General features: G+C 40.9%; 1 protein-coding gene across 5 annotated transcripts in view; it reads right to left on the reverse strand.

Annotated features, from left to right (window-relative positions):
- LOC139143827 (low-density lipoprotein receptor-related protein 2-like) overlaps window positions 1-13,237 on the reverse strand; it is a 74,637-nt gene continuing 61,400 nt past the window's right edge. For all 5 annotated transcript variants that reach the window (XM_070714402.1, XM_070714401.1, XM_070714406.1 and 2 more), the window contains 14 exons: window positions 12,469-12,600; window positions 12,068-12,187; window positions 11,155-11,289; window positions 10,512-10,640; window positions 8,911-9,223; window positions 7,944-8,050; window positions 6,796-6,959; window positions 6,095-6,196; window positions 5,642-5,759; window positions 5,210-5,282; window positions 3,208-3,265; window positions 2,437-2,507; window positions 1,892-1,967; window positions 1-456 (listed from right to left, as the gene is read on the reverse strand). In XM_070714402.1, coding sequence (XP_070570503.1) covers window positions 313-456; window positions 1,892-1,967; window positions 2,437-2,507; window positions 3,208-3,265; window positions 5,210-5,282; window positions 5,642-5,759; window positions 6,095-6,196; window positions 6,796-6,959; window positions 7,944-8,050; window positions 8,911-9,223; window positions 10,512-10,640; window positions 11,155-11,289; window positions 12,068-12,187; window positions 12,469-12,600 — 1,742 coding nt within the window. In that variant the 3' untranslated portion in view covers window positions 1-312. The remainder of the gene's footprint in view (window positions 457-1,891; window positions 1,968-2,436; window positions 2,508-3,207; window positions 3,266-5,209; window positions 5,283-5,641; window positions 5,760-6,094; window positions 6,197-6,795; window positions 6,960-7,943; window positions 8,051-8,910; window positions 9,224-10,511; window positions 10,641-11,154; window positions 11,290-12,067; window positions 12,188-12,468; window positions 12,601-13,237) is intronic.

Here is a 13,237-nt window from a genome sequence, read left to right on the forward strand (position 1 = left end):
TTGAAATTAGAAAGACTTTTAATACAAAATTCACAAAACTTGACTGTCCGTCGAGTACCATGTTTCCGGACTATTCTGACCATTGAGATAAAGCAAGACAAGTGTTTAATTTAAGCCTTACATATTGATAAAAAAGTTTCGATGGGATGTTTAAATCGGTGTACGTCAATTGAGTCCAAAAATGGCAGGAATGTCTCTGTTGGTCTCGCCAGATCTTTGATTCATTATCATAGTTGTGGAATAAAGGCAAATTCACACGTGCATATCCGCGTTTTTCATAGCCGATGCACGGTACTTCATCATGACCATGCGTTATCTTCGCGACGACGTGGAAATCCTGGAGAAACACACAGCAACAAGGTCGCACAGAAATTCCAGGAATTCGGCGACGGTGATGAGGGACAGGCCGATGTAGAGACCCAGCGAACCACCGATGTCACCAATCAGGTTCTCAAACTGAAAGATGAAATGGTACGGTCGAAGTTGAAGGGGTACCGTATTGAATTTAGCGTCTATTTAACAATATCACTCGGCTGTACACAGTTGAAAACTGACTTATATGATAAAGTCTAGGTATGGTTGCAACGTAGTCTTGTTTGTATATTGTAAAACATAAAGGCAGATAAGTAAAATGAGACGTCAAAAAATCTACTACAGTACATCAAGAACGTATGCATCGTAGGAATTGATGGGAAAGAAAGCAACTTCGATGGCAAAATTATTAAGAATCTTAATAATTAAGTAGGTAGACAGGTTATTGAGCAAGGAAGGTAGTGAGTATGTAATTAACCGTTTGAATGCTGTAATTTCTCCCACCAAAATTCTTGCGTAACATTTTACCACTTTTACAATTTTTTTCTGTGAGCTTATGCTTTCGATAATTTGGACCAAATGGGCAGCAATTTAGGCTTCAGTTTTTCATAAAAAATTGGAGAAAAATCTGAAAAAAAAATGATTGGCCACGAAAAATTGTTTGTGTCATGTTTTATAAAGGCAACAAAATTGACTTAGGCGCACAAAGAGTTAAACAAAACAAGCACTAAGCATGTTGGGCATCAATCGTGTGAATGAATGAGTAACTTCATAAGCTAGTCTTGGCTAGACTTGTACCGTTTTGGGCCTTACGGTCACGTGTCCTATAGCAACCAGGTGTGTGAACCGATTTCCGATTGATTGAATTAATTCTGATTAAAGGTATACTGTCACCTGTTCCAATTTTGCCACAGTTACCATGGAAAGAGAACATCTAACCAATCACAGATTTTAAGCCGGTGGTCGCTTTTTAAAACAGCGCCCTCACATGGGCATTTCGAATACCATGGAACGCCCCTTTGACCATATATGGGCATATTTAGATTACAGGTGACTGTATACCTTTAATATGAATAAACTTTCTAACATCTATTTACATTGAAATTACCTACACGTTGCACAAGACTTATGGAGGAGTTTTCTATCAATACGGGAATACAGTATAGTTAGGGGAACCTTTGTTGATTCAAGGCATACAATCTGCAAACCAAATTAACTTTTCTCAAATTCTTTGCAAAAAGTCCTGTTAGTTTGGTCATGCGTCGCAAACCGTAAATTTAAAGGGCGGTGGTCGTCGGAACGGCGCAAGTGCAACTTTCTTGTTTACAAACATTGTATTTCATGCACTATATATAGATGCATCATGTCAAAATGGCTGCACACATTTAAATTTTACAATGTACATTAAGATAAACATGTTTTAACTTTCATCAATCGCCAACGTAGCTTGGATACAGTGTTTATATCGGTCGTGGGGGTCCCTAGCGACCTTTGAGCGCCGTTCCGACGACCACCGCCCTCTAAATCACTTTGAAGGCTCCTGGGGACGAATGGCAAAGTGTTACGAAGCGAAACTTACGATGTAGGCGGGTTTCTCTTCAACGGACTCATAATTCAGCTCTTCAAAGTATATTTCCAATCGAGCCAAGTTTCTCCTGTAGATATAAAATGGCCAACATTGTTAAGTCCGGAGGATAGAGGGCGTTGTGAAGCAAACTTTTTGCTATACAATAAACTTTGGATAAGCTTATCCCTGTGGTGGGGAAGCGAGTACACATCGAAAACACTTTCGGAAAATAGGTACATAGAATGAAAAGTAAACAGTTATAAGCGTAGTGATATCAAAAAAGCCAATGAATGTAGAAATTTTATTTCAATGTATTCTCCGAAATGAGAACTAACGCTTTATGTGTAATACATGAATTGTTATTTTTCTTCGCAGATGGCGAGCCGATATGTCGACTGTACCAAGCGTCGTTTGGTAGTATAGTTCTCATTCAAATACTGGAGATTTGCGGACACGCTACGCAGAACATGCTACTGCAGTTATTAACCAAGGACAAATAAGACCACTTTGTGGCAATTTCACTCCAAGATACGGTATCCTTCTGGGAAAATACTTACCGCGCAAGCTCGCTGTTCGTGATCTTTTTGGTTTCGTTGTTCAACGAATGAAGCACTCTCAGTAGAGAATTCTGAAAGGAAAATTGAATATCATTTAATTCTCGCTACCTTAAGTAGCTTTTGTCTTGTGCTTGGGAGGACTACATGATATTGAAATGCATTGTGGGTAAAAGGTCGACTTCTCACGCTGCAAGAGTTGAAGATAGTGAGCTAATAAATACGTTGAACACACATGTAAATTATTGCATAAAGTTCTTTTTGCTCCTGTAACTGGATAAAGCCACAATTTATCTTTTCATTCTCTTAGGCATTTCTGGCATTAAATTTCTTTATAACCTTAAACTTATCTTTTGGCTTTTGTAATCTTATGTGTTTTACCTGTAGAAATCCGCCATATTGAAAATATGGTCGTTCGCCTTAGATTTTTATGACTCACTAAGGTGGCAAAAAAAATATGGTATTTTAAGGTACCGAGCATTGAATGAAAGAATGAATGTAAGATGTGGACTTCATCAGAGAGCTAGTGACAATAAAATGCACCTTCCATCTTAAATAGCTGTCCTATACATTTATCCATGGCAACATTTCATTTTTGCTTTGAACACATTTTCCAATGACTGCACTGCCGGTTGAAACAGCGCCACACTGTCGCGGGTTTTGCAGTTCTGACCCGAAAACTCGTCGGAAAGGAGGAAACGGATCTAATTTGTGAAGTTTCGACTGAGACTTCAGATTAACTCCGGATACATTCACTAATACGGTGGTACTCACCAGATACTTTGTTGATGGCCAGTAGGATTGTGAAATGGTCTTACCATACCATGTTTCTCTGTAAGATAAATATGCAGAATTAATGTCCGTCAGGACGGAGATTTAATATCAACAATAAGCCGTGTATCATATTTCGTATAAAATATTTTAATGTGACTTGTAAAGTCAGGGGTATATTATATTCAGATATAGAGAAGTACTCCATCTTTGTCGTATATTCATTGCTTACCTTTCACGATTAGGTTAAAAGCCTGCGCAAGATTTGAATGTGATTTCCTGTATAGACTTGAAGATTCAATCGTGTGTGCATGCTTCATTATCTCCAAACCTAACCACGCTTGGGGTTGGGATTTGCGGTGTACCCATCAGATGCAGCCAACTCGTAAATTCAGTCAATTTTACAAAATCATCACAAAAACATATATAGTAGGCTGATATATTTTGACCTTGACCTTATAATTTAGAGGAAAGTGAAGCCGTTCGTAAATGACCCATACACAACTGAATATTTCAGTCTAGATTTCCTACGACATAGGCCTACAGGTTGGATGACTGGGATCAACGGATAAAATCAAAACAAGCCACTCCCCACATCTGATTGGTGGAGCATTCCTGACGGAAAAGTGATGTTGCATGTACAGAAACAAACTTAACTATAGAGTTTTACACACCTCCAGAAATGGCGCCCATCCTAAAAAAAATACAGGGCTTTAATTTTGGCGCACTTTCTGATCGTTCACAACAGGCCAGTACTCAATTTTTTGTTCAAGTCACGTGTCATCAACCCTTCCCGGCAGTCCGTGCAAGCTCCGACGTCGGTTTACAGTACACATCTCAATGGAAGACGCGTTACATATGGAAATCCGGTCACGACATGCGACATGCGACCTGCGACTTCAAAACTGCGACCTGCGTCCTGCGTGTTTGTCAAACTGCAACCTGCGACTTCCGGGTGCTCTGGCCTAGCTGCCACCTGCGAGTTTGAAACTGCGACCTGCGAGATCACAACCTGATCCATGATTTTAGATATTTGGTGTTTATTGAGAGTATGAAAAGCAGTCACAAGTAATATCAGTGATAGATGGTGTCATTTAGGAAAGAGATGAGCTTCGATGACACAGCTGTGTTGGCCTACGTGTTGTTCGGTTGCTTTCAAAGTCCGGTTTCAAAGGGACAATGCTCAACTGATCACCGATTTTCATGAATAAAATTTGTTTTGATAGGCCTACTTCAACAAGCATGTTGTTATATATCTTGTTTCCTAAAGTGGTGGCTATTTCACAGATAGAAATGACCTAGTTTAGGCCTAAAGAAGTATTCTTTGGTTGTTGTACTTCGATTCGGTGACCATGCACCCCACCCAGCCCTAGACATTATTTATCTCGCAGTTTGTAAGTCGCAGATCAACTGTGGGCCTGCCTGCGAGATGTGACTGTGACTATGACGTAGGCCTACATGCGACTCAATATAAAGGAACATGAGGGCAACTCCACACATCGGCTCTACCAAGTTTGTTTAATAGTACGATATGGTGAATAAAAGGATCACTGCATTTATTTTGTGCGGAATACATCCCTAGTTTCCATAGTCATGTGATCTGGGTCCCCGGTAAACCGGTTTGTTGATTGCAAAGCACTATCGATTCACCGGCGTCTCGCTATGTTTCTCCATATCATTAAACCACATTGATCGATTCAATATACCGCATCACTATCAAAGGTAGAATTAGAAAACGATGTGTAAAGTTGCTCTCATTTTCTTATATACGCATGTCGCAGTTGTGAAGTCGCATGTCGCTGTTGTGAAGTCGCAGGTTACACCTAGGTCTAAATGCCGAAGTCGCAGGTCGCATGTTTCAAACTCGCAGGACGCAGGTCGCAGTTTTGAAGTCGCAGGTCGCATGTCGCATGTCGTGACCGGATTTCCATAGTTACAAAATGTTAACAATATTAAAAAAATGGAGCCTCCATGATTCAATCGAAGGTGCATTGACGACACTTACAGACACGGGGTTCTGCATTCGCACGGTAGTTTGTTCCTGTGGTGCAGATAGTACATCAACTGTCGGCATATCTCTGAAGACAAGAACAAGGCAGGTATTACTGTACGATCTCTCAAGACGGTGATGTCCACACATTGCTAAGATACAGTGGAAAGAAACTACCTATAGTAGCTATAAACGCGCTTCAGCCCACGAAGTTTTTATTTTTCAATTCTGTGATTTCAATTCTGCTTTGACTACTGTACAACACGACACAATTACTCCTGTGACATTCATAGTCCCGGGCCTGCATGTAAACCCCCATTGATGGTGATATCTAACAATATAACACATGTTACTTGGCCACTAGACTAGCTCTCATTGGCTAACTCAAACTTTGCTATGATGCCTTCAACATGCAAAACTTGAACTCGAAGCTTATACTATTTATACCTTGTTTTTTGTTTTGGATCATACACTTTGGCCCGTCGTCGCTGTATGTCGCTGTATGTGTGTCGATGCATCCACACAACTCCAGCATGTGTCTCCGGACACAGCTGTGCTGACAGGACTAGGAAAGAACAAACAAACAAACTATTAGAAATGAACAACCATTATACAGGGAAAAGAAGCAGAAATAGAGCGAGACAGCTGGAAAGGCTGTGTTAAAATTCTGATATTCAAAAATGTAAAGCTTGGCTTATTTGCGTATCCTTTTTCTTGACATTCTGGTAATTAATGAACAAAAACATTCTAAAACCAAATGTTGGACTTGTTCATTTTGATCGCAAGTGCCCTGTCTTTACAGAAAACAGTCGTTGTGACTAAATATTAACATAATTTGTTTTTCTCGAACAAAAGTTTCATCGCACATTTGTATTACACATAAACTCAATTAAACCTTACCACTTGAGTGTAAGCCCAGCCCTCACTGGAACTGAAGTTGAAATCGGCTGAGTGGCCCTCTGAGCACTCTCCGTATGGCGGTTCTAATCTTTTGATCAAACCCTGTAATGCAACAAAACAAAGAAATTTCAACGAAAACTGAAATAACAACGACTTTTGAACAGTCCACATGGATAATAATGCAGGGAGATGAATGTCGGTTTGACGAAAAATAAGCGGGGCTTTGGCCGGGTACATATCATGGTTTCCTGGAGTCAGATGAGGACAGTGTACGTAGATGGAACGAGAGAGAGAGAGAGAGAGAGAGAGAGAGAGAGAGAGAGAGAGAGAGAGAGAGAGAGAGAGAGAGAGAGAGAGAGAGAGAGAGAGAGAGAGAGGATAATCTGATAGTCTGATAATGAAATAGTCTAAGCACTTATATTACGCTGACGTTTCTGAGCGTACTGTAACCCCATTTTGCATAAGTTACTTAGGGCAACATTATGGTCGTGTATTAAAGACTAGAATAATTATACGCCGTCTATAATCATACAATTACTAGTAATTGGCTTTGGAATATTCATTATTATATATAAACATTTTGTTTGTATTCACGTCATTTAGCAATCAAGATTTGTTGGGACTCTTTGCATTGATTGTACGCCAACCAGTAAGCTAAGAAGATGCAAGGGACTATACGTGTATTAAATTACGATGGCTACCTCCTTCAGTGCCACTGACGTCACAGTTCCGGGTTGGATAGTGATGCCATCATCCTCGGGGAAAGGTTGGTTGCTATGGGGATGAAGCGTGACCCTCACGCCGGACGACTGCCCAAAGATACTGATGTATTCGTCTTGCTGGGTAAACAACGTCAATTTCAAACCTGGCAAAATCATCGAAATACAAAGGCGTTTGTGACTAATGCACCTATATCAATATTTCGCTCATGGGGGTGGGGGGTGGGGTGGGTGGCGGGTAACAGAGAAATTGATCGCAAATCATATCCTGGGACAGGGAAATTTGATGGCCACGATACGCACTTTATCTGGAATTTTGACAGATATCAAGCTCAATTACCTAACTGTAGTCTCTATTTTCCCTCACCCTTTGGTATTTGTCATCTTTTTGTAGTCTGCATGAGGATCGGGAATTTGACTTCCCTCGGAAAAAAATTGTCAAAATCCCCTGTAAGTCCTGCACTCCACCCTTCAGGAAAACATTGACAAGTGCATACAGTGTTGGTCTTTCGAAGGACTAAATAGTACTAGTATATCGATGAAATCACACATACATCCAGTAAGATTTGAAAGCAAAAAGAAATGGCTAGAGATACCTGCTGTGAAGATAATGGCACAGTTATCACGCCATATCGACCAAAAATGGTCACTTGTAAGGCTTATTGCCAAACTTTGCAGGCAAAACACTGTGTGCTAGTGATCATAATTCGGTGGTGCTAATGTCGCCATTCAAGAACAAAACGACGTAAAATGTATTAATTCAAAGTACGTTTTCTTGGAGCATATAGTCAATGCAGGAGTTTGCAATCAAGGCTAGCCTGGACCCCAGTCTCCGCTTTTGGCCTTGGTCCAGTCACAGACAAATAGAAAGACTGTCTCTTGATTTGTCTGTGGTCCAGTGTGGCCGGAGGCACGGAGGCCTAAGCGAAGAAATAGGGTCTAGGCTAAGTCAAGGCTTGCTTCAGACGTTTGAAGGAATATAAAAAAACAAAAGAATGATAAACCCTATTGCAGTTTTTCAAGTTTTGGACGCCAAATATTTGAATTGGTCACGCGATTTTGTATTCCAACATTTTCCCACGATTCTACCCAGCCGAATGAATGAAAGAACGGGTTGATTGTTGCCTTACCGTTATTCGCCCCAGCTCTTCTGGAGACCCGAACCTTTGTGCCGTTCAACACGTGGTTGAAGGTAAAGCAGTTGCCGTACTTAGAGTTGGCGAATACGCTGAAGTCCCTGCAAGCGGAAGGGGAAGAAGAATTCGGTTGGAAACTACATTCAGGTATTGGTGCCTCCCCGGTAATCGATGACGTCACAAAATGTACTTGATTAAGAAAGCGACACCACTGTGTTTGACGTCGTCAAGCAAGCGTGCGATTGGTGTGTTTGCAAGTGGCCAGCTGCTTTTCAGACACGGCGTGATTATGTTTTTGTATCTGAGAATGTTCTGTGCCTTGACGGTCACGTATAGTAGACTGGTCCATCGTTTGATTCATTGTAAAGGTCAAGGGCGATATCCCCGATGTAACCAACAAGATGTACCGAGACGTGCGTCTTGTCCCCAACATTCCACGTAAATCAATTAATCAATTAATTAATCAATCAATCGAGGGTGAGTGAGTATCCATACAAGCGTGAGGTAGATGCAGCGTTTCAAAATGTGGGGGTAAAGGACACAAAAAAATATACCGATGCGTTAAGATAGTAAGTTATAGACAAACATTGAGAAAGAGATAACCGTAAACAGAAAAGACGCAAGGAATATGTATGAAAGTAACCATGCAATCTACACGTCATAAAATGGAAATGCCTGCAAGGGATATCAAAAAGAATCTCTATAGCCACTGGGGAAAACCCTCCAGCCCCTGTCCAGGGTTTTCCCTAGTGGCCTCGCTTTGACTTCAAATTCATTGTGGCCACAGGAGGGCGTAAGACTTATGAAAAGGGTCAATCCCCAGACCCAACCCTAATTGCAATTGTTTAGAGGTTGCCGAAATGCAATGCATCGAGGTGATTGACGTTTAATCGTGAATGTATTCATGATAAGAGAGGGTGGCGACAGAGTCGCCGGGGCGAAGGGTCGAACATCGACTCACCGGGAGTTGCATTTCTTCTGGTCGAAGGTACACTGCAAAATGAAATCCTCCTTCTGGTGTCCGAGCTGCAGAATCTCGCGCCGGGAGAGCTTCAACACCTGCTGCAGGTCGCTGAAGTCCGGGGTCGAACTGAAAGTCATGAAGCCGTGCCAGTCGGGCGGCACCTCGCTCTTGACACGCTGGAAACCGGGGTCCCTGAAGTACGCTGTTTCGAACTCGTGAACCAAGTAGTCATCCGTCAAGAGATGCTTGTAATCCTTCGTCCAATCATCAGGGAGCGTGTCAGTGTCAGTACTTTTGGCATCCGTGGTTACTGGGGACAAACGTTAATGGGTTCATGAAATTTACCACGAACGGTTAAACTGCACATTATAATTCACACTACAAATAAATGTACAATAAAAAAATCTACCGAATATGCATAAGAAGAAAATCAAGAAATATTTAAAGGGATACAGTCGTCGGAACTGTGTTAAAAGGTCGTATGGGACCCATACGACCAACGTAAACACTGTATCCAAGGTACGATGGTGATTGATGAAACATGTCTGTCATAATCTACATCGTATAATTTAAATGTTGCAGCTATGATGATGAGGTGCATCTAGATACCGTGAACGAAATGCATTTTTTGTGTACAAGAAACTCGCACAGGCGCAGTTCCGACGACTGTTTCCCTTTAATTTATCAGAAATTCTCCACCATAGTTCTTGTCAGTCATCAAGCACGTTTCTGGTTGAGATGTGGATGTTCATTCAGATGGCAAGTGCACAATCTTCAGAGATCGGAAAGTCATTTCTAGCATTTTATCAGAAAGGCGGCGATCATTACGCACAATGTGTTCTCGTCACGGTAGATATCAAATCTCGAAGTTTTTGAAAGACTGAAAAACGATTCTCCAATTCCCGTCTCTGTTTTCTGATCAGTCATCAACGTTTTTCCAGAGAGAAAATCACAAACAAACAAATAAACAAACAAACAAACAAGAAAAAACAAAACAAAAAACTTTGATCAACAGACATCTTCCTGCACTCCTATACCTTTCATTTATTAAACACTCGGTTGTGTTCACAGAGCAAGGTATAATCAGTTCATAGCCATTCTTTTGTCGACAAGAGAAATGGGGATCTTTGTGTTGAAAATCTACAGAAAAGTCAAACGATCTGTCGATATGGCCTTAGTTTGTGCCTCGGGGACAGATATTCGGCCTCTCAATTACTTTTTCTAGAACTTTTCTGGTCTATCGCTTGTGGGCACTCATTTAAAAGCTCTTGGAGTAAGAGAATTTTTCATTATTTTAGTTTTTCGAGAATGTCATTTTCCCATAGGCTTATAGTGTACCATGGGGATGGCAGCCATTTAGAATTTCAAATATCGGTAAATGTTGCCATGGGTAACTTGTTTCTCTAGTACCAAAATTTGCAAGGCGTCCTCAGATATTTATTCTTGATTTTGTAAGAAGATTTTTTAAAGTTTTATTGAGGAAAGTTTGAGCAAAGTTCAAGTATTTATCTTTGGAGGCGTGAACTACCCTAACCGTGTTACCACGATATGTTACGTCACACACCATCGCCGAATACTTATATCCCACAAAAACCCACCTTCATCGCAGTGTGGAATATCACAGAATTCCCAACCAACGTTGTCCTTGGAATCATCTCTATGGTAACACCAGGGCATGCGCATCGAGACATCAGAGCTTGGGTTGCGGCACTGGTTTCCCTCCAACCCTGTATAACGATATCGCACGATTGTTATATCTGCTAGACTGAGAGTCATTGAACTTCAGATCAAAAAAAGCGAGGTGGAAAAAAAATATACTTTTTGTAAATATAGTGAGTCTTTTTCATCTGAGAGCCCCGCTGTATTTTTAGGTGTTAAAACTAATTAACTCTCGATGGGTTTAATATTATTGTCTACACGACTCGTTGCCTCTTCGGTATGGTACAGCCCCTCGTTCGTAACAAAGAAATGGTTATTAATCTACTTGCAATGACTTGGTTTGCAAACGGTACGAAATAATCATATCAGCGCCAACGGCAAACTATGCAGTCTGAAAACTAGGTGCTTGTGTGGAAAGTTGATTTGATATGTGTACTTTATCATTCATTGGTTTTATTTGGTTCACGATATCATCAAGAATTGAGTCATCAAATTCTCGACTGCAAGAATCACTGCCGAGAGAGTTACTCCTGACAGATAGCTTTTTTCCTAAACTAAAGCAGTAAAATGTCGTTCATTTACCTGCGTCCGGTTTCTTACTAGGTATGTACTTATGTTTTGAGTCGACCCACTTAAGGCATGGTTTCCCTGTCCCTGTCACGTTCACCAATCCACGGTACGACTCGCCACGGCCTCGATAACATCCTAATCCAAACTCTGCGATTCAACGAAAAGATAGGCGACAAATGTCATCTGTTTGTTTAAGAACAGCAAGACGGGAATAACAACACTTGCAGGCAACATCGCCTGCACTTGTCTAGTTTTACATTATATTGCCTTTGGATTCGCAGTGTAGCTTACGTGTCAATGCTTCGCATACACCTGTACCAGAGGCTTGAGACCGCGGCGTATTTTTGAAGTGGAAATATAGGATCATACACGGATACACACTTACTCGTTCCCATATGTGCTATCATCTGAGCTGTTGAAGTGCAGTGGTCAAATAACATAAGGTTATATTGCAACCAATGTCGCTTGCATTCACAAGCTTGACCTGCAATCCTTCCAAGGGTATACGAAGGAAAACGAGAAGCCCGTGGCAGGTAAGAGTACGCATTTCCGACAGTTGCTTTCCAGGGCGTCACCACCCCAGACGTGTTCTTCGTGTGCTTTAAGTATTAACCCTTTGAGTGCTGTAATTTTTCCCACCAAAATTTTAGTGCAACATTTTACCAATTGTGATAAATTTTCTGTAACTTTTTGATAATTTTGGACCATAGTTATAGCACATTCCATTGGCTACAGTTTTTCATCAACATTTGGGCAAAAATCTGAAAAAAAATTGACTAGGGTACATTTTATAGAGGCGACACAAATTGACTTTGGCGCTCAAAGGGCTAACAGGGCAACACACGGCAAGACCAGCGAGACTGCCACCGACGCTTTCAGCAGACAAATTGTACCTTAATTGGTTGGCAGAAATGGAATACCTTACCTGGTGGAACACAGTCGATTTCATCCGAGCCGTCTGGACAGTCCTCGCGGACATTGCAGTGAAAGTAGAGGTTAATACACGTGCCATCGTTACATGTGAAAGTAGATTCGGGACATTTACCTGCATGGTGGAGGGTAAAACAGGGAAATTGTTTGTTCTGAGTTCAGGGTTCCTTGTAAGTGAGATGCTTGTAATAAATCAAGGCCGATCAGATATGTCACTGGAAAATATTAAAAAGCGAATTCACAGCAAAACAGTGAAATAGAGATATACACAGCGTCATCAAATTGTTACGACGACTTAGAATTAAAGGACATGTTAGGGCGGCAAAAACACCTATGAAACAACTGTTTGATGGTTCAGATGTAAACAGTTAAAGAACTATGGACACGTTTACCCACCGTTTTCGTCGATATAAAATGCACAGAGTTCTTCGTCGCTGCCGTCAAAACAGTGTTTCTTGTGGTCACATCGGTATCTTCGCGGTATGCATTGTCCACTGGTACATGTAAACTCGTCACTGGCACATGCATCTGCCAAAAAATAGAAATCCATCGTCGGATTCGCAAAATACATTTTAATTCCAGAAAATTTACATATTTTTACACGATTCATTGTAGAGTTTACGTTTGCCTAATTCAATTGACTTTCCCGTGAGTTGGTAGAGTTTACGCTGATAGATAAATACAATATCTCTCTTTGACAAATGACCGCTGATGGCATCAGTGACATTGGGACTTACTGACCACAACCTATTTGACTTACAGATAGATATATGGCGGGTGCCACATGTGGGGTAGGATGCCCTTACTGTTTTCGAAACACTTGATATCACTTCCTGGTCTTTTGGCCAGAGGTCCATATATATTTGATTTTGTTGTTTGTATCGGTGCTTTACTGTCTGTTTTGTGCTGTTTTGTGTCTATGTTCACAACTCTTGTATTACAAATTTTGACCTAGTGTTATTGGATTATGGACGGGTATGATTGCGATTATTTTGCAAAAACGTTAACGCTATGTAAAATGAACTTAAAATGCACTTAAAATGCAAAGTATCATTTACAAGTCCTACGATACAGTGAAAATATAGTCCATTCAATTTATAGTTTTCTGTCTTTAATCCTCTTCGCGTAAAATGTCACCACACATCGGATGGCTAGGAGTGGAGTA

This window comes from Ptychodera flava, chromosome 11 (genome assembly GCF_041260155.1).
Source record: "Ptychodera flava strain L36383 chromosome 11, AS_Pfla_20210202, whole genome shotgun sequence".
Classification (NCBI taxonomy): domain Eukaryota; kingdom Metazoa; phylum Hemichordata; class Enteropneusta; family Ptychoderidae; genus Ptychodera; species Ptychodera flava.